General features: G+C 46.1%; 1 protein-coding gene across 3 annotated transcripts in view; it reads right to left on the bottom strand.

Moving 5' to 3' along the window:
- The window catches only part of rnpepl1 (arginyl aminopeptidase like 1), a 93166-nt gene that overhangs the window by 56235 nt on the left and 11913 nt on the right, over positions 1-25018 (bottom strand). For all 3 annotated transcript variants that reach the window (XM_038815818.1, XM_038815819.1, XM_038815821.1), the window contains one exon: positions 10691-10831. In XM_038815818.1, coding sequence (XP_038671746.1) covers positions 10691-10831 — 141 coding nt within the window. The remainder of the gene's footprint in view (positions 1-10690; positions 10832-25018) is intronic.

Below are 25018 nucleotides of genomic sequence, written 5' to 3'. Positions count from 1 at the left end.
GTAGAGCGATTGGAGGAGCGTGTCGCAAGCATGATTGGCATTATGCCACAGGTCTTTACGATTGCCCATGGAAAGAGTGTTTACTTGCATGGTGCATCAAGTGTGGAAAATCAAACTCGTGAATGCAAGCTCTCATCAATGGCTTGCAATCTATGAATGCCCCTTTAAATAAGATAAAGGGCACCCTATCATTGGCTCTGCAGCAAAGTTCTCAATAGTTCATTGATAGCAGAAAATGTGGGTAAATCACAAGATGGATGATGATGGAAGGGGATGTGGGAGTGGGGACCCATCCTGAAGTACTCGCACCTTTCACTCATTCTCCCCCTCCCTACAGCCATACTCCTCCCATCATACTGCCTCATGTTCAAATGGCGAAGTCTGCTCCTCTAAAGATGCAGCTGGAGCAGTCTTTGTTGTGGCGTTTACAGGCTCCAAAACACCAAGGAAGTCAGCCAAGAACATCTGGGCAATCAGAACAGGGATCTGAACAGACTGTCTCTACCTCTGCTGAATTGTCAGAAATTAGGTCATGTAGAAGTTCCAGAAGAGGAAGAGTAAATATTTGTCATTGCACATAGGTGTGTTACGGTGTGCTGTGATGAATGTAAGAATTTCTGATGTATTGTATTATAGGTATTCTGTGCATTATAAGCCTGGGTTAGTGTGTGTGTGAGTCTGCTGAAATTATGTTTTTTTTTTAAATTTAGAGTACCCATTTATTATTTTTTTCCAATTAAGGGGCAATTTAGCGTGGCCAATCCACCTAACCTGCACATCTTTGGGTTGTGGGGGTGAGACCCACATAAACATGGGGAGAATGTGCAAACTCTACACAGACAGTGACTCGGGGTCGGATTCAAACCCGGGTCCTCAGCACTGTGAGGCAGCAGTGCTAACCCTGTGCCACCGTGCCGCACAAAATTATGTTTTAAAAGAAATCCTAGTTTGAAAGGCAAATATACTTTGGGAGCCAGGGGGTGCAATTAAATTGTGCATCGTGGAAAGCTTGGGCCAAATTAAACTCTCAATAGTGAGGGCATCCTGGACATCAACATGGGCCGCTGCTGGTGCCTTGGTTGCTTTACATTGCTCTTTGTCTTCCTCGGGATCTTCTGAAGAGACCCTGCTTTGTACCTAGTTTCCCCTGTGGACATTAACTCTAAATGACGCGCAACACCATAACCATTTTGGAGATCCTACCTGATACAAACTGAAGAAAGCCCCAGATCTGAAGCACTTCAGTATGTTGATGACTTTCCTAATAACACATCTGGTGGTCATATGGCTCACACTGTTTCACTGCTGGGCCTGTCTAGTTAGGTTCCACACAGGTATCATCAGTCATGAATATCCCCTGTCTCCAAGTAGTCAGTTAGTAAATCTGCTTTGAGGTCAGAGGAAATCTGGGATGATTGACTGGCAAGCACAAAATCATCATGACAGCTGCCCGGGGACCTTGCGCACACCAGCATAAAGCATAAACATATTTTTTGTGGCTTCACAACATCTGTCGGGCTCCCCGACAGCCACGATGCCTCATGGGATCTATCCAATTCCCGCGAGGCGGCGGGATCAGGATCTCGTCCACAATGGGCAGAACCAAGCCGCACTCGCGTAAGTAGGTCTTCAACCTACTTATAATAATAATTTTTATTATTGTCACAAGTAGGCTTACATTAACACTGCAATGAAGTTACCGTGAAAAGCTCCTAGTCGCCACATTCCGGCACCTGTTCGGGTACACTGAGGGAGAATTTAGAATGTCCAATTCACCTAAGAAGCACGTCTTTCGGATCTTGTGGGAGGAAACCGGAGCACCCGGACGAAAGCCACGCAGACACGGGGAGAACATGCAGACTCCGTACAGACAGTAACCTAAGCGGGAATCAAACCTGGGACTCTGACACTATGAAGCAGCAGTGGTAACCACTGTACTACCGTCGCCACTTAATCGGGATCTACTGGATCTACTATCTTCCCGTGATCTACCAGCCACCCCAGGGATGCCACGGTGAGGCGCCGTTCAGTACTGGGCCACACAAGCGTGGATAAGGCGGAATGGCACCTGGTGGGGTATCTCAGGCAATCGGCGACCCTGGGTTGCCAGGGATCGTGTAAGGTGCCCCCCTGACCCGACCGCTGAACCACAGGCACCTTGGCACTGCCACCCTGGCACTGCCAAGGTGCCCAGGTGGCACTGCCAAGCCATCAGGAGCACTGCTAAGGTGGCAGCGCAAGGGTGCTCCGGCCAGGTTGTACTGCCAAGGGTCATCACCCGAGGGAGGCCATGCCCATGAAATGAGAAGGAAGGGGGCGTATGAATGGTGGGGGAGGGGGGTCCTGGATGGGAGGAGTTTGTTAGGCGGCCTGAGGGATCCCATAGCGTGGTGTCCTCACTTCGGGGTGGGGGGGTCAATGGTCAATGCCCATGTGTGTGGGAGGTGACATTGCCCATGGATGTGGGCAGCACGGTAGCATGGTGGTTAGCATAAATGCTTCACAGCTCCAGGGTCCCAGGTTCGATTCCCGGCTGGGTCACTGTCTGTGCGGAGTCTGCACGTCCTCCCCGTGTGCGCGTGGGTTTCCTCCGGGTGCTCCGGTTTCCTCCCACAGTCCAAAGATGTGCGGGTTAGGTGGATTGGCCATGCTAAATTGCCCGTAGTGTCCTAAAAAGTAAGGTTAAGGGGGGGGGGGGGGGTTGTTGGGTTACGGGTATAGGGTGGATATGTGGGTTTGAGTAGGGTGATCATTGCTCGGCACAACATCGAGGGCCGAAGGGCCTGTTCTGTGCTGTACTGTTCTATTTCTATTTCTATGTGGAGGACCCACATACCTACTTAGAGATAGAGGCACCCTGATTTCTGAATTCGGGTCCCTAGTGATGAAAAACATTTTAAGTGTGGGCCCCCAGGGCCCAAAAAAGTGACTGTGTCGTTAGATAGCAGTGAGGAACTCAGAGCCAGCAGGAAACTCCCTGAAAAACCCACCACAAATGAACTTAGAAAATCTTCCGTTAAATCACATTCACAATGTCCAAGGCAAATTCTTCACTAAAGCTGTACATTCCCAGTCTTGTTACTTGAAAATGCATGCATATTTTGCTCTGGAGAATCGAAATAATAGTAGTGTTTCATCATAATTACCAGTATCTGGCCACCTGTGAATGTATGGGGTAACAATCGATGAAAACTACCAATGAGCCAGAACTATTTACAACACGACGCACAGCAAGATTTAAGCCATCCTATTCAAGTCGGACTCTGCACTACCTCAGTATCCTGTTTGACACTGGCCTGAGCTTCAAATACCCTACATTTTCCATCATTAAGACCACTTACCTAAAATTTTTCAAAAATCCTGATATACTACTTTCTCATTCCCAGGCTTCCTTACTCTACTACACTCATGTTTCAATCTATAAAGATTTCAACTCCACTGTCCAAATTTAATTTTGCACCAAGTTCTATTTGTTCACTAAACCCCATTGTGATAAACTATAGCATATCCCCTTCCCTCAACTTTGAAATTTAAATCATCACCCTTAGTCTTCCATAGTTTCACTCCTCCCATTCCTTTTTTTAAAAAAATAAGGTATTTTATTTCAAACATGTTAAATGTAATAACAAAATTAACATCCAACATAATATAGCTTTTATATTTTTCCCATTTACTCCCCTCCCCCCCCAACCCCCGCGACAAACAGCTTCTCAAATATAGTCATGAAAGGTCTCCACCATATTTCAAAGCCCTCCTGAACCCTGACAAATTTGATTTTCTCCAACCTGAGAAATTTGTACAAGTCTCCCAACAATGCTGCAACTCCCCCAATGGCATAGCCAACCTACAACTCAAAAGTATCCACTGTCAGACAATCAGAGAGGCGAAGGCCATGACATTAGTTCCCTTCACCTCCAGCAGCTCTCGCACTTCCGACACCCCAAAAATCGCCACCATAGGGTCCAGCTTCATCTCAAACTCTACAATCCTCGATAGGTTCCTAAACACCGCCTCTCAAAAATTCTCCAACTCCACACACTCCCAGAACATATGGGCATGGTTCATCATCCCTCTCACATCTCTCATACCCGTTCACCTCCTGTAGGAAAAACCCACTGATCTGGGCCCAGAGTCTTGTGGACCCTATTCATCACCTTAAACTGCATAAGACAGCACGGTAGCATTGTGGATAGCACAAATGCTTCACAGCTCCAGGGTCCCAGGTTCGATTCTGGCTTGGGTCACTGTCTGTGCGGAGTCTGCACATCCTCCCCGTGTGTGCGTGGGTTTTGTCCGGGTGCTCCGGTTTCCAAAGATGTGCAGGTTAGGTGAATTGGCCATGCTAAATTGCACATAGCGTCCAAAATTGCCCGTAGTGTTGGGTGGGGTTACTGGGTTATGGGGATAGGGTGGATGTGTAGACTTTGGGTAGGGTGCTCTTTCCAAGAGCCGGTGCAGACTCGATGGGCTGAATGGCCTCTTTCTGCACTGTAAATTCTATGATCGAAGACTCATCCACGCACAGGAGGAGGTTGAGTTCCCATCCTATCTCCACCCCCAACTTCTCTTCTCGCTTTCGCTTGATCCTTTTCACTCAGCTGTGTCCTGCTCTCCAAACCACCCATATATGTCCGCAAACATACCATCCCCATCCAGGAGCAACATTTTCTCCAAAAATGTATAATGCGCTACTAGAGAGAATGAGGGCAGCTCCTTGCGCGCAGTCTGCACCTGCCAGTATCTGAATTAATTCCCCCGTGATAGCTCAAACATCTCCTGTAGTTTCTCCATCCCAGCAAACTTGCCCTCCATAATCAGGTCCCTGGCCCACACTTGCCCTATCTGCCACCATCTCCTGTACATCCCATCCACCACCACCACCCCCCAGGCACAAAACTATGATTCGCACACAGCGGAGTCATCAGCGACACCTGCCCCAGTTTAAAGTGCATTCTCAGCTGGTTCAAAATTTTATGGATGACTCCATCACCGGATTGCTCTTGTACTTCCTTGGGGCGAACAGCAACAGGGCAGCCACAATAGCCCAACAGGCTCATCCCCTCGCACGACTTCTCCTCTAACCTGATCTAAACTACCCCCTCCACCTTCCCACAGAGAAGCCTCCCCGCCAATATCAAATGCAGAGTATCTCACCATTTAAGGTCTCCCTTAATCTCCTCCGCCAACCCAGTCAGGTTCCACCTTGCATCGTGGCCCACCCAGGGGTTACCTGGATCCCCAAATACCAGAACTTCTCCCTTGCCGCCTTAAACGGCAGAGCCCCCAGATTTGCCCCGTTGCTCCGAAGGGTTTACCAGGAAGACCTAACTTTTCACAACATTCAATTTATAGCCCCAGAGGGCCCCACATTTCTGCATCAATCCATGATTCTTATCATGATTTCTTATGGGTCCGTCACGAACAGCAACAGGTCATCGGCGTACAACAACACCCGATGCTCCGTGCCCTCCCTCTCAATCCCACGCCACTCAGTCAAGCCCCGAAGAGTGATCGCCAAGGGTTCAATCACCAGCATGAACAGCAGAGGGGACAGCGGACACCCTGCCTTTTCCCCCTATGCAGCCCAAAATATGCATAATTTGTCTCATTCGTTCACACACTTGCCATGAGGGTTGCATACAACACGCACCACTAACCTCAGCCCAAACTCAAACCTCCCCAGGATTTCGAACAAAATCTCCACTCTTCCCGGTCAAAGGCCTTCTCCGCATCAATTGACACAAACACCTCAGACACCCGTGCCCCCGACAGGATCATAATTACATTTTGCAACCTCTTAATATTACTAGAAAGTGGCCTCTCCTTCACAAACCCCATTTAGTCCACCGCGACCACCTCCGGTACACACCATCCAACCTTCTCGCCAATACCGTTGCCAGGACCTTCACGTCAGTGTTCAGCAGCGAGATGGACCAATAGGACCCGCACTCCAGTGGATCCTTCTCCGTTTTTGAGATCAGCAAAATTGCCGCCCGCTCTAGTGTAGCTGGCAGTTCCCCCTTTTCCACCGCTTCACTGAACATACCCAGAAGGGGTGTGTGTGTGTGTGTGTGTGTGTGTGTGTGTGTGTGTGTGTGTGTGTGTGTGGGGGGGGGGGGGGAACTCCTCCCTGAACTGCTTATAAAATCGTTCCCACCACCCCCCTCCGCTCAGCCTAATACAGCCCCTCAAATAAAAGGCCTTGAATATCTCATTTATCCTCCCTGGATCTGACATGACTATCCCCCTTCAGGCCTCACCTGCAGGATTTCCCGAGACGCTACCTGTTGCTGCAGGTGGTGGGCCAACCTACGGCTCCCCACTCATACTGCATGGCCTGTGCCCGCCGCAGCTGACCCACCGCCCTTCCCGTCACCAACTGGTCAAACTGCCACTGCAGCCCATTTCTTTCCGCCAGCGATTCCTTTGTGGGGGCCACAGAGTACATCCTTTCCACCTCAACTATCTCGTACAACAATCGCCGCGTCACCTCCCTCCCCGTCCTATCCTTCTGGGCCTTAAAGGAGATAATTTCCCCCGGACCACCACTTTCAAAGATTCCCAGAATCACCCCAAAACGGCTCCCAAACAGAACATCCTCGAACTGTCCGCCGCCCCACTCCAACCCCTCATATACTGTACAGAGTATAACAAAACAGAGTGCAATACAATTAAACATTATACGCTCATCACTGAAGGGCCACCCTCAGAAAAAGGCAATTTAACTTTAACACAAAAATACTAAAAAAGGGGGTGCAACCACCCCCATAATAACCTTTCCCAATTGGCAAACAAAAACATGTGCCAAAAGTTAACAGAGACAGAACTTCCACACACATTCCTCTTTCAGCCGTTCCCAGCTTATGTTCTTTAATAATAATTAGTGTCACAAGTAGGTTTACATTAACACTACAATGAAGCCACTGTGAATACACCCTAGTCGCCGGCACCTGCTCGGGTACACCGGGGGAGAATTCAGAACGTCACCTAACAAGCACATCTTTTGGGATTTGTGGGATGAAACCGGGGCGCCCGGAAGAAACCCACACAGACACAGGAAGAACGTGCAGACTCCGCACAGATAGTGGCCCAAGCTGGGAATCAAACCCGGGTCCCTGGGGCTGTGAAGCAACAGTGCTAACCACTGTGCTACCGTGCGCCCATATAATAAAGTAATTTGTCTCTGCCGGCGTCCCAAAGTATTATACCCGGATCTAGAAAGTGACCCAAAGTATGGCCGGGTACAACACCCCAAATTGAATCTGGCTTGTCTCCTGGCCAACTCAGCACCAATGTCCCGATAAATCCAGATTTGGTTTCCTTCCCGATGGCAATCTCGCTGCACTCTGACCCACCTTCGCATCTTTTCATTGTCCTGGAACTTGTGCGTACGCACAATCATCGTCTGTGGCAGCTCCCCCACTCTTGGATTCTGCTTCAGGGACCTATGGGCCCGATCCGCCTCTAGGTCCAGCACCTTCTCATTCACCAACCTCACCAGCATCCTCATGAAGTAGCCTGTTGCACTCGTTCCCTCTACTCCCTCCGGTAGACCCACAATTCGAAGACTTTTCGGCCTGGTCCTGTTCTCCTGGTCCTCAACCTTTGCTTGCAGCGTCTTGCGCATGTCCCCAGGTTCACCATCTCCACTTCCAGAGACACATTCTGGTCACTCTGGTCGGACACCACCTTCTCCACCTCTCTCCCTGCACCTCTAGGCACTTCACCCATTACAAAGTCCAATGGAGAGGTGCCAGTCTCAATCGCCTTCGATCAGACACTATGCAGTTCTTTACACTGCTGCCGAAATTTGGTCTTAATGAACCTCATCAACCACTTCATTGACAGCTTTCCAGTCAACAACCAGCCTTCCCCCACCGCCATTTTTCCAATTGCTGTTGCTCCACGAGTCTCCTCCAACTCTTTAGCCAGGGCTTGCAATGTTGGCACTCTGTAGGCATGCCCATCCCGGGGAGAACTGATCCCCCTCCACTCTCTGTACAACCTTTCTGTTAAAATTCCCCAAAATCTGGGTAAAAGGGACCAAAAACAACGGCTCCAGGCAGGAGCCTCCCTGTGTGCGAACATTCACTCCATGGCTGCCACTGGAAGTCTCCCAATCCTCCCATTCCTATGCAGCCACCTTCGGCCCTATGTACTATTGCATGTCCCATTAATTTTCCCTGCTTTGAACTTCATTTTGTTTCACCCTCCCTCTCCATCCCTGATGGGAGCATCTTGGCACCTCACTTGGGAATTGTCTCCTTAAAACTCTCCACTTTTTTACCTCTCCTGCTACCTAAAACCATCCTCTGTGACCATAATTATTTGTCAACTCCACTGGGCAGGCAGTGGTTTAGTGGTAATGTCACTGGACTAGTAACCCAGGGAAATGCTCTTCGACTCTGGTTTGAATCCACCATGCAGATGGTGAAATTTGAATTCAATAGAAATCTGGGATTCAAAGTCTAATGATGACCATGAAACCATTGTCGATGGTCATAAAACCCCATCTGGTTCACTAATGTCCTATAGGGAAGGAAATCTGCCATCCTTTTCTGGTCGGGCCTATGTGTGACTCGAGGTCTACAGCAATGTGGTTGACTCTTAAGTGCCCTCTGAAATGGCTTAGCAAGCCACTCAATTGAAGGATAATTAGGGATGGACAATAAATTCTGGCCAGCCAGCGATGCCCACATCCCACGAATGAAAAATTCTCCTGTTATTACATGTCCAACATTTTCAAAATGGGCTACTCTACTCTGCTAAAGTTGATACAAACACTGCCAGTTAAAATATTCTGCCAACAGCAGGGTTAAAGAAAACTGAAAAAGATTCAGACTTTATTCAGGCATGATATCAGCACTGCCTTCCTAAAAAGTAGGCCAAACATTAGTTTGCAACCTCAGACTAACTTCAAACCTATCAAAGGGAAGTTTGAATTCAAGTCCCCTTAAGAAAACTTGATAAACAAATTTCAGTCATTTGCAATCATAGTCTGATGTTTTGAGCCAACAGTAATTCTGAGGAACAATACAGAACAGATGTTTTAAAACAAAATGTAGCATACAAAAACATAAGACTTAGCAGCAGGAGTAGGCCAATCGGCCCTTCGAGCCTGCTCTACCATTCAATATGATCATGTCTTAGTGAAAAACAATTCCCATCTCAGTCTTAAATGGTAGTTTAAGAATAAGAAGTCTATGACCCAGAGTTCCAGTTTCCTTTACAAGGGGAACATCCTCACGGTATCTACCCTATCCAGTCCCTTCAAGAAATTATATATTTCAGTAAGATTTCCTCTCATTCTTAACTTCAATGGGAAGAGGCCTAACCTGTTTCGTCTTCCTTCATAAGATAAGCCCTTCATCCCAGGGATGAGTAACGTGAACCGGCTCTGAACCTTCTCAACCACCTCCAATGAAATATATTTTTCTTTAATAAGGGGCCCAGAACTGCTCACAGTACTCCCTCCAAAAGTGGTCTCACCAGTACCTCGTACAGTTGCGGCAAGACTTCCCTACTCTTATACTCCAACCTCCTTAAAATAAGGGCCAACATTCCACTAGCCTTCCTGATTACCTGCTGTACCTGTGTGCTAGCTTTCTGTGTTTTGTGCACAAGTATTCCTCAGTTCCACTGTGTTGAACCTTTCTGCAGTTTTTCTCCATTTAAATAATACCGTTCTTTTGTTCTTTCCAAACTGAACAAAATTTACCACCGAGTTCTGAATCTCCCTCCATTTAAATAGTCTATTGCTTTTCTATTCTTCCTGCCAAAATAGACAAGTTCACATTTACCCGCGTTATACTCCATCTGCCAAACTTTGCCCATTCACTGAATCTGTCTTTGCCCCTTCGCAGTCTCTCTGCCTTCACCTGACCACTTGCTTTCCGACCTATCTTAGTGTTATCGGGTAAATTTAGCTACCATGCATTCGGTCCCTTCATCCAAGTCACTGATATAGATTGTAAATAGATGAGGACTCAGCACTGATCCCTGTGGTACTCAATTTGTTACAGCTTGTCAATCTGAAAAAGACCCATTTATGCCTACTCTTTCTTTCCTATTAGCCACCAATCTTTTATTCACGCTACTATGTTACCCCTTACACCATGTACTTTTATCTTGTGTACATGGTGTAAGGGGTAACATAAAAGATTGGTTAGCTGATAGGAAAGAGAGAGTAAGCATCTAATCAAACGCAACAATGTCAATGCAACTCCCTCACTTTTGGAATCTGTACTTTTGCTAAATTTCAGTTCTGTTAACGGAACAGATCTGTAGTCAATCTACAAAACTTAAATTACAAATTATTGCATATGTCAAACAGAACAGCTACAGAACCATAAACAAATAATAGACAGCAGTATTACTGGATCAATGTCCTTCATCCAGAAATAAGTTGCAATCCATGTGATGGAGAAAACTCACAACCTCAGCAGCTGAATTACCCCACATACCACTGGAAGAATTCACAACCACCATATAATCCAAACCAAAGTACTGGGTTTCAGCAGGTTTGGGCAGAATAGAATTTCTCTCTTGACATTATCCAGTTCCAAACTATCAAATGGGAAACAAGTTTACCTGTTATCAACCTGAGCCTCTACAGCAGTATCAGGGGTTTCACTTATTCATATAACACAACATGTATTAACAACTAAAGTGAATTTAACAGCATGCCTACCATAACTGTAGCGGAGTAGGTACTCTTGACAGCAGGCGTATCAAAGCAGGGAAAGAAGGATCTATTACACACCGAGTGACCATGTGTAAAAAGGAATGGTTTGGAATTTCCACTTGTTAATTCTGGATCCAGCCACCAAATCTGAGTATGAAAGAAAAACAGAACAGAGTGCTTTAAATTATTGTTTCTTTTTGTGAGAATTGCTTGCGTAATGTAAGACGATCAGTCTCAATCTCGGTTTTGATTTGTAAATCTTCCCACAATCAAACTTAAGTTGGTGCTAGTTGGAGAGTTAGACTCGGAATCTGTCATTTTATGTCAATGTTGTTTCTATATTGAAAGACAGTTTGTTTCTGTTAGTCTTCTGCGTCTCATAGCAAACAGCAACCATACATGTTACTTTGGAAGACAGCAACAGAAACAGTTTAAAATCTGTACATCTATTGCTAAAATGCTTTGTTCTATAGCCTCTGTTCTAAAGTGACTTGTGATGGGCTCATTCTTTACCCCATTGTTAATGAGGCCATACACAAAACAATCAGCATGAAATGTCTATGTCTATGACTAATTATTCATGTGACTCTGAGGGTGCCACTTCAGCAGCAAGCAGATAAATCTCAGCTTTACGACATTTGGGGAAAAACTGAGCTTCAAAAACATATGTAACAAATTGGCCTATGGAAAAACAGGAATCCCCCGATGGGGTAAAATCAGATTGATATCATATTTACAAATAAAAAGACAACTTTTTACCATGTAAACCATTTTCTAGCCTTAAACGGTGTGTCAAGTCAAGTAACAGCATTCAATTCTGAATGGTGATCGACCTGAAACATTAACACCGTTTCTCCCCACAGGTGCTGGCTGGCTTGCTGGGTATTTCAAGCATGTTCCATTCTTATTTCAAATTTCCAGCATCTGCAATATTTGCTTTTGTAATATTATTTAATGTTACTCATTATGTTTTATACCATTTATGCAAACAGTTTTATATCAAAAACAATTTGCATATGCAGAGCATTTTTATGCAGTAAAACATTCCAAGTCAGTTCGCAGGATCACGATCATTCAAAACCCAATACAGAATCACATAACAAAATATTAGGACAGGTGGCCAAAAGCTTGGTCAAAGAAGTCGATTTTAAAGAGTGTCTTAAAGAAACAGTGAGGTAGAGAAGTGGAGTGGTTTAGGCACATCGACAGTTGAGGGCATGGCCACTAACGGAGGAGCAATTAAAATCCGGCATGTCAAAATTGGAGGAGCACAGAGATCTGAGGGCTGTCGAGTTGGAGGAGATTAGAGAGGTTGGGAAGAGTAAGGCCATGGCAGCATTTGAATACAAGGATGAGCATTTTGAAACCAAGATATTGTTAGAAAGAAGCTACTGTAGGTCAGTGAGCACGGGTGTGTTTGGTGAACAGGCCTTGGTACGAGTTAGGATATGGACAGTTAATTTATGAACGAGCTCACATTTTTCGCAGGTCGAATAGTGGGATTCTGGCCAGGACAGCCAGTTGGAAGTACTCAAATATGGACAGAACATTAGGCAGAATACGGGTTTCAACAACAGATGAGCCATGCTAGTGGGGGTGAATTATCTTGAGACAGCATAACTAATGGGCCGAATGGCACTTCTTGTACCAGATTTTCATAGTTAAAAACAGTTGACAGTCTAATATGATAACGGTCACCTCAGATAAGTTTAGTTTTTAAAAATCCTCTACAAAATAGTTGGTCTGTGATCTGCCAAACCCAAATGGAGCTCCTTGATCCCAGTGGCTTCTTTTCCTCACCATATTCCCAATCGCTCCCTACTCTCTGGGCTACAACCACCTTATTCTGCAGTTTATCACCTGGGCATCTTTCCTTTCAATAATTCTGTGGCCAATCTTCCAAGAAGAGAAAGCTAGCATAATCTGAGATGAAGCTAAAGGCTTCAATGGGTTAAACACAAACAATAAATAAAATTAATTAACTGGTGACTGAAAATGAAAGCCCAAAAATATAACATTCACCCAATAAGACTTATACCAAAAATAAAAGAAGAATATTGCATCTGCAAAGCAGACTGGTTGGGCAATTGTGCCTGGCAAAGTAACAAGAGATTCAAAAAGTGTGAATCACAAAAGAAGGCAGCAAGTGGGTTTGATATGACACAGCATAGTGTTTCAGCTTTGGAGATGAACTACACCAAGGCAGAGGAAAAGGTCCAGTAAAGTTGCCTCAAATTGTCAAGGAAGGTGCGAGTGCGTGTTCAAAATGCAAAACTGGATAAGGAGCTCTATCTACCTGCGACAGACAGCACAAAGCACATGCCCATTAGTGGTTATGTCACATAGGAGAAAGATAACAAGACATTGAATGTCAGCCATGAATTCAGAAACATTTCATGAAGACTGAATGAATGGAAAGAGTTTTATTGTGTCAGACAAGTGTCTTGATGCATAAAGAAGCTGTTGCCTGTTTCTGAAATCATGGTCTCGTAAAAGGAAAAATTCAACAAAATAACTGAAAAAAAAGAAAAAGCTGTCTTTTGCACAAGTCCACAATTGTGTCAATACTTTTTCAAAACGTTGCTCAGTGAGACACTTTCTGCATGCACAGAATGGGCAGTGCCAAGTGCCAAGTGCAAAGATTGTTTCACAAGATATTATTAAATCACTGTAAATTGTGAAATATATTCATTTTGAGTAATTGTATACTTTCAATTTTAAGAAATTATATATTTTTTTTAAAAAGGTGAATTTGGGCAGCACGGTGGCAGAGTGGTTAGCATTGCTGCCTCACTGCGCTGAGGACCCGGGTTCGATCCCAGCCCCGGGTCACTGTTCGTGTGGGGTTTGCACATTCTCCCCTTGTCTGTGTGGGTCTCACTCACACAACCCTAAGGTGTGCAGGGTAGGTGGGCTGGCCATGGTAAACTGCCCCTTAATTGGAAAAAGAAAATTGGGTACTCTAAATTTATTTTTTAAAAAGGTGAATTAAAATAAAACTTAAACACTTCCAAATTTTGAGACCAAATAGATCAAGCTGCATTTACTTTTGATCAAGGTCCTCCTGCGGTATTGAGACATCCGCCAGACTTAGTTAGTTTTACTGCATTCTCACAATCTTTTCTAATTCCTGTTATGTCCCTGAAAATTTACATGAAACCAGCAGTTGCGGTGAATGACTTTAGTAGTAGTCTGTGCAACTCTATAAAATGTTACAGTATCCATCATTTACTCCCAGGAAATGATTAAATCAAAGCAAACTAAGCTTCAATCAGAATATAAACCAGTGGTGGGCCGCCTGTGGCCCAGGGGCCACATGCAGTCCATCTGGGATCCGAGTGCGGCCCACAAGACATTTTGTTGGCTGTTGCCCCCGCGTTGGATTGTCACATTCTGCTGATTTATGTCTGTGCTGTTTTTTTTTCCCCAAATGGTATGAATGAAGTGAGGTGAAGCAAGAAGAAGTGAAGTCAGGTGCATGCTTATTGCAAACATTGGCTGTGAGAGCTGTATTCTCTGGTAGGTAGGAAGTTCCAGCATTCTGACCCAGCGACAATGAAGGAATGGCGATATATTTCCAAGCCAGGATAGTGAGTGACTTGGAGGGGAACCTGCAGGTAGTGGTGCTTACGTGCATCTGCTGCCCTCGTCCTTCCAGAGGAAATGGTTGAGAGTTTTGGAAGATGCTGCCCAAGAAGCTCTGGTGTGTTCCACTGAAGGAACAGCTGCCAATGGCAAAGTGAAGGAAGTAGGGAACGGAACGCAAGTTTCAGGAATGCATAGTTCTCTAGAGCTTAGAGATTGAAGGGATTGGAACCAGAGGATGAGAATTTTAAAATGAAGGTACTGTTAGACTGGGAGCCAGTGTAGGAGAGTGACCACGAGTAATGGGTGAACAGGAGCTAAGGGTAGCAGCGGTCTAAAGGAGCACAAATTCTTTAAAGGACGGAATACGGGAGACCTGTGCGGGGAACATTGGAATACACAAGTCAGGAGATGGAAGTATAAATGACAATTTCAGTAGCAGAGGAGCCGAGGCAGGAGCAGAAATGGGCAACACTCAAGAAGCTGGACACCATCGAAGACAAAAGAGCCTACTTATTGGCACCCCATCCACAAACATTTACTGCCTCCACCACCGAGGAACAGCACCAGCAGTGTGCACCATCAACAAGATGCACTGCAGGAACTCACCAAGGCTGCTTAGACAGCACCTTTCAAGCCCACAACCACTAACATATAGAACAGCAGACACTTGGGAACACCATCACCTGATGCTCCCCTCCAAGCCACTCACCATCCTAACTTGGAAATATATCACCAATCCTTCACTGTCACATGGTCAAAATCCTGGAATTCCCTCTCTAAACAGCACATGGACTGTAGCAGTTCAAGATGGTAGCTGACCACCACCTTCTCAAGGGCGATTAGATATGGGTAAGAAGTGCTGGTCTAATAGAAAAGCACACTTCCCTTGAATGAATAAAAAACATTACGAAGATGGAAGTAAACAGCCTTACGGCTGGACAGAATATGAGGTTGGAAGCCCATCAGTGCCAAATAGGAAGTAGAATTTGCAAACTGGAGATCATCCATGCGTGTATGGAACCTGAATTGAATTTCCGATTTTGTTACCAAGCAGCGTGACACAGTTGTGAAAAGCGAGGTGTCAAGAATACATCCTTGGTGAACTCCAAAGGTAAAAGACACGGAGCCAGGGGGTGGGGGTGGAGGAACTAACGTATAAGACTCTCCAGCTTCGACTGGACTGGCAAGAGTAGAACCGGGCAAACATCTTCTATAAACGTGTGTGATGACCCAGAATCATAAATTACAATGTTTTGATTACTTATTCATAATGGAGTTAAAATGTGATGGATGGTTTTAATATATATAAAAAAAACACCTTTGCACTTATATAGTGCCTTTAACTAAACAAACTGATGGCACAAATAGAAATAAATGGGTTTTATATAATCACCATTACAGAGACATGGAGACAAGATGACCAGGATGACCAGGGGCTGGTTTAGCTCACCAGGCTAAATCGCTGGCTTTTAAAGCAGACCAAGCAGGCCAGCAGCACGGTTCGATTCCCGTACCAGCCTCCCCGGACAGGCGCCGGAATGTGGCGTCTAGGGGCTTTTCACAGTAACTTCACTGAAGCCTACTCGTGACAATAAGCGATTTTCATTTCATTTTCATTTCAAGATTGGGGAATAGTTATTCCACAGCAAATTCTTAAAAGACAGACTGAATAGCAAAGAAATAGCTCTGATAATAAAGGAATACAAGGGCAGTATTAAGAAAGGTGCTTTGTTCAGAAGGTCAAGAAGTAGATTCAGTATAGGGTGGAGATTCGGAATAAATAAGGGTCAGCAATCACCAGTGGGAGTAGTTTATCAGACCACTAACAGTACCATTGGGCAGAGCAGTAAGCATGAAATGACTGGAGCACCCGGAGGATAGGCAATGTGATAATCACAAGGGACTTCAATCTTCATGCAGACTGGACTATTCCAACTGGCAAAGCAGTTTGGTAGATCAATTTGTAGATTGCTTGTGTGACAATTTCCTTGAACAGTACATTGTAATGTTACTTTAGCTCTAATGCAGGCAGTGCTTTAAAAAATATTTTATTAAGATAAAACTTTCAATACAACAGCGAAACAATTAAATTACACAGCAATTACCATTACAATTCTGGACTCCACTTAACTATCACAAAGCACTTGGAGGAACCAGTGTCCTCTACCCAAGCAGAACTTGCCTTCGAGTGTTTAGCGAGGCGAAGATCAGAGCATCCACCTTCGCCCCCGATTGCAGCTTCGTGAGTGAGTCAGAGACCCCAAAGATAGCCATCAAAGGGCAAGGCTCCATCTCAATCGCAAGAATCTCTGACATGGTGCTGAAGAAGGAGACCAAAATCCTTAAAAGTTTAGGGTAGCACAGTGGTTAACACTGTTGCTTCACAGTGCCAGGGACCAGGGTGTGATTCCCGGCTTGGGTCACTGTCTATGCGGAGTCTGCACATTCTCCCTGCGTCTGCGTGGGTTTCCTCCAGGTGCTCTGGTTTCCTCTCACAAGTCCCGAAATACTTGCTTGTTCGGTGAATTGACATTTTGAATTCTCCCTGTGTGTACCCGAACAGGCGCCGTAGTGTGGCGACTAGGGGTCACAGTACCTTCATTGCAGTGTTAATGACACTAACAAAAATGTGTGCATGCGGTTTGCCTGCCCCCGTGAACAAAGCTCGCACCTGTCCTCTACCTCACCCGTGCGCTGGTTAGATGTGCCCTGTGCACCACCTTGAACTGAACCAAGCTGAGCCGTGCGCACAAGGGATTGACTCTGTTAGAGCCTCACGACAAGTACCACGTCCCTGCCCTCCAAAAGACTGACCCAGCTCCCTTTCCCACTTCCCTTTGACCTCATACAATAGTGCTTGCTTCATCGACACCAAGTCGAATATAGATGTCCGATATCATTCTTCTCCCCCCCCAACTCCCAGCCAGTTCAACTATCGGAAGAACCCTATCCATCAAGGAAGGTGAGGGTGCCAAGGGGAAGGAAGGAATCTCCTTATGCAAAAAGTTACACACCTGATAATACGTGAACAGATTTGTTCTTGGACGCGAACATTCCTTCTATAAACATGCCACCAAACTGCTCCAACAACCCCCCCCCCCCCCCCCCCCCCAGTGCACAATGACAAATCCAAGGCTACTGGAACAAAACGATGGTTACTGCAAAATAAGGCTAACAGCGACATGGCACTCAGCTTGAAATGCTGCCTAAACTGTCCCCATGTTCTCAGAGTGGCCATCACCACCGGATTGGAGGTCCACTTCGAAGGGGAAATCAGGAGAGGAGCCGTAACCAAGGCTCTCAGACTAGTGCCTCTGCAGGCATTCCTCGCCATCAACCCCCACGCAGACTCGTTTTGATAAACCACCCCCCCCCCCGGACCTTCTTAATATTCACCGCCCAATAGCAAAATAACAAATTGGCAACGCTAGACCTCCGATTGCCTTTTCCTCTGTAAGAACATCCTGCGAATCATGGGGTATTAAGCCTGCCCAAATAAAAGAAGACATCATTTTATTGACTTACAAAAAGAAAGATTTGGAAAGGAAAACTGGGTGATGCTGAAACAAAAATAGAAGCCTTGGGAAAATATTCATCTTTACTTGCTGGACCCTGCCTGTGAGGGACAAAGGGAGCTAATCCCACTTCCTCAAGTCGGCCTTGACCCCATTTCACAGACCTGCAAAATTTAGTTTATGGAGTGAGGCCCAATCATGGGCCTCCTGGATTTCCAGATAACAGAAGCTAAATTTTGTTAATTGAAAAGGTAACTTTCCCCAGTTCGGCTCCCCTCATTCGCTTTTGCCCAGGTTCAATTTATAACCCGAGGCAAAACTCCTAAGGAACATCATTATCTCCTCTACACTGGGGGACTTCCGGTGGTTGCACGTCAGGTGGCACCTGCTAGAGTCTCTGATTTTTGAACATTTATGCCCAGTTTCAGGGGTGGTTTGTGAATGAGTTGGTGGGGGAAGTTAGAAGGAAGGTGTGAAATGTCAAAAACCCAGAAGAAAGGTGTTGGAAAGAAGGGGTGAGCAAAAGTCCACGTCCAGTGATTCCTGATGGGAAGAAAAATGGTAGGACTTGGCGTTGGGTGGGGCCGCACCATTCACAGTGGAAACTCTGACCGAGGTGATGTCGGGGGAGGTGATGCCGCCAAGCATGTGGAGGTGCTGCAGAGGGAGATGATGACTGCAATGAAAGAGTGGGTGGAGGAGGCGATTGCCCCGGTAAAGGCGGCAGTGATGAAGATGTTGGTCAAAGTGCGGGACCAAGGAGAGAGGTTGAGGGGATGGATTAGGCATTGTCGCAACATAGCAACCAGTTTACATCGATGGGCAAAGGTGGAGGACATGTCAAGGAGGCAAAATCTGTGAATCGTGGGCTGTTTGAGGCGGTGGAGGACCCAAGGCCGACAGAGTACTTTGTAAAGGTGCTGCCGTAATTGATGGGGGAGAGCGAACAATCCTCCTGCTACCAGTTGGACAGGGCACATTGGTTGCTCAGGCCGAAGCCTAAAGCAAATGAGCCACCAATGGCGGTTATAATCTCCTTTTATAGTTCCACGTGAAGAAGAAGGTCTTGCACTGGGCGAAGCAGAGATGAGAGGGAAGTGGGAAGCTGTCGGTATACAAACATACCAAGACCTGACAGCGGAGCTGGCTAGGAGGCGGGCGGCCTTTGAACGGGTGAAAGCGGCATTGTATAGTAGCGGAGTGAGATTTGGAGTGGTCTACCCTGCGAAGTTGAGAGTAACGCACAACTCGAGGGATTCTTATTTCAAGACGGTGAAGGTGGCAGAGGCATTCGTGAAGGCTGAAGGACTGGTACTGAGATGAGAGTTGGGACTTGGATTTGGTTTGTGGGGAAGTTGATGGTGTTTTTTCTTATGGAGAGTGTTCTATTTATTTGGGGTTTTGTTTTTCTGTCTCTTAAATGGGGGGGGGGGGTTGTTTACATTTGTTCACATGGGTTTTGGGTTTTAGTTTTATTCCTTTTTTCTGTGGGCACGGTTTTGTATTGTTCTTTAATATGAGGGAGGTGGGGGATTGTTGGGATATGTGGGGCCGAGTTACAGAGGAGGGGGTGGGAGGGGTTGGCAAGGGTCATGCCCGAGCAAACAAAGGTAAGCTAGTGATTAGGGGTGCGGTGGGGGAGGGGCAATGGTCGTTGGAGCCTGGCCGAACAGGTTTCGATGGGCCTGGGAGGTGTGAAAGATGGGGCGAGGGGATCGATACTGGGAGAGGTGTTTGCAAGAGGAAGTTGATGGGAGGATTCTGGGGGGTAATGGGGGGGGGGGGGGGGGGGGGGGGGGGGTGAAATTTGATGGTAACAAAGGGTTGGAGTGGATCTGGCGGGAGGAGCAGGGTTATGATGACAGTAGAGAGTGGCGAGGGGGATGAGAGAACCCCGGTCCGAATAGTGACGTAGGGGGTTAGGGGGCCGGTGAAGAGATCGAGAGTTTTTGCGCACTTGAAGACTTTAAAAACTGATACGGTGATGCTACAGGAGACCCATTTGAGGGTGAGCCAGGTGTTTCATTTGCAGTTTGATAGTAGGGGTCAGGGGGTAGGGGTCAGGAGGTAGCGATATTGGTGGCAAAGGTGTGAAGTTCCAGATGGAGGAGGTGGTGGCTGATCAGAGGGGCAGGTACGTGGTAGTGACGGGTACGTTAGAGGGGAGATTGGTGGTGCTGGCAAGCGTATATGGCCCCAATTGGAATGATGCAGGGTTTGTGAAGAGGGGTGTTGGGGGTGCTCTCCCGGATTTGGATACCCATGAGCGGGGGGGGGGGGGGGGGGGGGGGGGTTTGGAGAAGGGGGCAGCCCATAAGCTGGGATGGAGGAACGAATGTGGGTTATTGGAGACCTGAGTTTGTGAGACAGGATAGGGAAGGTGATTGAGGAGTATGTGGGGTTCAATTGCACAGGGGACGTCTCGCGGTCGGTGGTCTGGGAGGATCTGAAGACAGTGGCGAGGGGGGAGATGATCTCATTTAAGGCCAAGGTGGATAGGGAGGAGAAAGAGGAACACCAATGACTGTTAGAAGATATTTTGGAAGATGGGAGGTACGTGGGGGACCCAGACCCGGGTCCTAGCGAAGAGGAAGGAGTTGCAGGCGAGGTTTGACCTATTGTCCATGGAAAAAGTGGTTTGTGTCAGCTGAGAAGGGCGTGATGAGCTGCCAAGAGTATGGGGAGACGTATTTTGGCACGTCAGACTATGTGGGAGGAAGAGTTGGGGGTAATGCTGAAGGAGGTTCGGTGGTGTGTGAGGTGTTGCGAGGCTGGGGCTGATACAGCGGAAGGTAGTGTATAGGGTGCACCTCACAAAATCAAGGATGAGCTGGCTGTTTGAGGTGGTGGAGGATGTCTGTGAACAATGTGGAGGAGCCCTGCGAACCCCGTGCATATGTTTTGGCCCTGCCTAAAGCTGGAAAGATTTTAGAGTACCGTGTTCATCACCATGTTTTACATGTGGACGTGGAGCCCGGTCCCTTAGAAGCCATATTCGGGGTGTTGGACTGGCTGGAGATGCAGGCTGGTTCGGGGGTAGATGCTTAAGCCTTCGCCTCACTGATCGCTTGTAGGCAGGTCTTGTTGGGGTGGAGGTCAGCTTCTCCACCCTGTGCCCTGGATCAATATTTACTTGTGCAACTCTCCATCTTACAAACTGGTAAAAGCTCTTAAAATCTGTTTTTACATTCAATAATTCTCTGGCCGATTTATTCTCGTTTTATTTTTTCCCCCTTTTTTGTTGACTTTTTGGAGGTGGGGGGGGGGGGTTTCTTATAAAATTCAATTGGGAATCTGGCCGACCTTACCCAACTGCATAAAGTCCACGCAATTCCTAACCTCCTCCAGTGTCAGCAGGGACTTTTAATTCCTCCCTTCTCTCGCGAACTACCACAGGGATGACAAACCATCCAAAAACTCTGACATAGAAAACCAAGTCTCAGGGGTCCATACTTATAAAAATGACAATAAAAAGCCTCGAAGGCCTCATTGACCGTACCTGGAGTGGAGAGCAACCTGCCACTCGAGACCTTTACTGAGATCCGGGCCTGCTACAGCAGCTGATGCGCTAAGAGACGACTGGCCTTCTCCCCATGCTCATAAAAAGCCCCTCCTGAACGCCGCAGCTGGTTCACTGCACTGCCCACCAAAAGCAGCCCAAATTCTAACTGTACTTTCTTTCGGCTTGCCAACAACTCTGGCACCGGAGCCTACGAGTATTGGCGATCCTCCTCCAGGATGGCATCCACCAACCTCTGCCTCTCCACCCTGTCACTCTTCGCTTTATGTGTCCTATAAGAGATTATCTCCCCTCTAACGGCCAAATTCAAAGCCTCTCACAACGTGGAAGGGGAAATATCCTCCCTCCTATTAAAATCAATGCACTCCCCAGTGACGGAGGAAGCCCTCTCACAGAATCCCTTAACCACCAACAATGTCATTTCCAACCTTCAAGGGAGAGCGCTGAATTGGGCCTGATCCCAGTGTAGGCAGGTTAATTAGTAATCTTGTAGCAAAGATCCTCCAGAAAAAGTGATTATAAAACAATTGTCGAATTTCATATTATGGTTGAAAGCAACATGCTCGAGTCCAAAGCAAGAATCTAAACTCAAAGAAAGCCAATTACATATACCTGGGCATGAGGGTGAGGTGTTGAAGGTTAATTGTGTAATTGAACTAAATGTATCACAGCAAATAATCAGTGGGAAATATTTAAAGAAACCTGGGCTCAATTCCGGCCTTGGGTGTCTGTGTGAAATTTTGTGTGCCTGCATGGGTTTCCTCTAGGTGCTTCGGTTTCCTCCCACAGTTCAAAGATGTGCAGGTTTGGTGGATTGACCCCTTAGTGTTCAAAAGGTAAGGTGGGGTTACGGGGTAGGGCAGGGGACTAGGACTAGGTAGGGTGCTCTTTGAAAGGGCAGGCACAGACTCAATGAGCTGAATCGCCTCCTTCTGCACTGTAGGAATCTATGGTTCACTGAATTCAAAATCTACAACAAAATATGTTCCATTAAACAATAAAATTTTAACAAGAAGATACATCTGTGGCTCACTTTTGCAGTTAAGGATAATATTAGATTAAAAGAAAGGCTTTTAATCTTGTGGATAGAAGTGTAAGGAGTGGGCAAGCCCCCCCCCAAAAGTCAACCCAAAAAATGGGGGGAAATAAACACGAATAAATTATCCAAGAATTTAAAAACAGATTTTTAAGAGCTGTTACCAGTTTGAAAGTGGAGAGTTGCTGAAGTAAATATGGTCCTTTAGAGGCAGAGACAAGAGAAGATAAGGAATGAAAGAGATATTTAACAAATATTTTGTGCCGTCTTCATAGGAGAAACCACAAATTAGAAGACAGAAATAGAGGATAACCAAGGAGTGAGGACCCAAGGTCATAATATGAGCAGAGAAAAAGTGTGAAAGAAATTTAAGTGACTAAATATGACCAAAACCACAGGACCTGGTCTATACTAACGAGATCCAGAAGTGACAGCTGAAGATATAGTGAATCCACTGGGTCCCAGCAGATTAGAAGTTAGAAAATGTAACACTGTTACTCACGAAATGAGGGAGATGGAAAACATGGAACTACAGGTCACTTGGCTTGACACCAGTCATGAGAAAACCACTGAAATCTATTATTAGGTAATCTTAAGAATGTACTTAGAAAATTGTGGTATAATCAGACAAAGTCAACATCGTTTTATGAAAGAGAAATTGTGTTTGACGAATTCATGAAACATTTTTTGAGGATGTAACTAATAGGGCAGATAAAAGGGATCCAAGAGGTATAGTATGTACAGCTGTACAGTAAGGAAGATATGATGACAGCATGGTAAACCATGAGCCTGGTTTTAGTTTTGATGTTGTGATCCTCCGGATATCTATTTTCAACACAGTACGTCCTGCAGCATCATCATTGTTTTGGAGCTCAATGACTGAAGTCAGAGTGGTCTTAGTTTTTTTATTAGAATTGTCGGAGATTAAATAGTTTACCATCCATCTTATAAATAAGCTATACTACTGTAGGGAGTTTGCCTTTAGTCAGACGGAACATAGCAGCAAGGAAGATCGATGACAACCTTGTTTTAATCCTGTCTGAATCGCAAAAGGATCTGTAATGAATCAGTTGTTAAGGATCTACAAATCTATGTTAATGATTTAGACGAAGAGACTGGGGACTATTGTATCTACATTTGCTGAAGATACAAGATTTGGTGGGAATGCAAACCCTGAGCAGAAACAAAGAGGCTGAAGATAATAACGAACAGGTCAAGTAAATGGACAACAAGGTGGCAAATAGAGTAAAATCTGGGGAGGTGTCGGGTTATTCACTTTAGTTGTAATAATCCAAAAGTGGAATTTTGTTTTGCAACTTTTAAATGTTGGTATCCAGAGAGACTTGGGTGTCCTTGAGCAACGAACTCAGCAAATTACCATGCAGGTACAGCAAGCAATAAAGGAGGCAAGTGGTACATGAGTTACTATTGAGCGGCATGGTGGCACAGTGGTTAGCACTGCTGCCTCACAGCAGCAGGGACCCAGGTTCAATTCCAGCCTCGAGTGACTGTGTGAAGTTTGCACATTCTTCCCGTGTCTGCGTGGGTTTTCTCCGGTGCTCCAGATTCCTCCCACACTCCAAAGATGTGCTGGTTAGTGGATTGGCCGTGCTAAATTGCTGCTTAGTGTCCAAAAGGTTAGGTGTGGTTACTGGGTTCCGGGGGGGATAAGGTCAGAGAGTGGGCCAAGATCGATCCTCTTTCCAAGGGTCGGTGCAGACTTGATGGGCCAAATGGCCTCCTTCTGCACATAGAGATTCTATGAATTTGGAGTACCGACGTCTTGCTTATAATTGTATAGGGATTTGGTGACACCTACGGTACAATGCATAGCTTTGTCTCCATATCTAAAGAAAGATATACTGGTCTTGAAAGCACACAGCAAAAGTTCACGAGATCAGTTCCTGGGATGAGAGGCTAAGTAAACTGAGTCCATAGTCTCCAGAGTTCAGAAGAATTGGAGGTGATCTCATTGGATGGAATTTTATGTCATCCACTCCCCCTACATCCACATCACCACCCTCCCACCCCAACCCAGGAATAGAACTGGCAACGTGGCAGGGGCGAGCATAAAATCAAGGGGGAATGGCCTGGGGCTCTCTGCCTGTCACTTACCCTTTATCAGTGGCAGATACATGTCACATGGCAAGCTGCCCTTCACTCAACTGAGGCCCTCAAGTAGCCAATTAATGGGACGTCCACCTTGAGTATATTAATGACTGAGATTTAGCTCACTCGGCTAAAGCGCTGGCTTTTAAAGCAGACCAAGCAGGCCAGCAGCACGGTTCGATTCCCGTACCAGCCTCCCCGGACAGGCGCCGGAATGTGGCGACTAGGGGCTTTTCACAGTAACTTCATTGAAGCCTACTCGTGACAATAAGCGATTTTCATTTCATTTTCAGACACAGATTTTTGGTTGCTCAATGCAGAGGCAGAGGGAGAAAACAGACAATTTCTCAAGGGATGCCCTTTGATATGCTGTACCGGACAAGGGTTTTAAATGAGGGTTTAAATGTTCAAAAGAGAAGTTGGCAGAGAAGCAGGAATAGAGAAATATACCAAGGTGTAATTTAGAGGCAAGGGCTACATCACTGGCACAAGGGTTTGAGCAAGTGGTGGAAGGTATAGCCATGCAGAGAGTCTTCATTTTAAGGACTAATGTGATCACCACTCAG

The sequence above is a fragment of the Scyliorhinus canicula genome, chromosome 13 (assembly GCF_902713615.1).
Source record: "Scyliorhinus canicula chromosome 13, sScyCan1.1, whole genome shotgun sequence".
NCBI classification, from domain to species: domain Eukaryota; kingdom Metazoa; phylum Chordata; class Chondrichthyes; order Carcharhiniformes; family Scyliorhinidae; genus Scyliorhinus; species Scyliorhinus canicula.
This window is presented reverse-complemented; position numbering and strand designations above follow the sequence as displayed.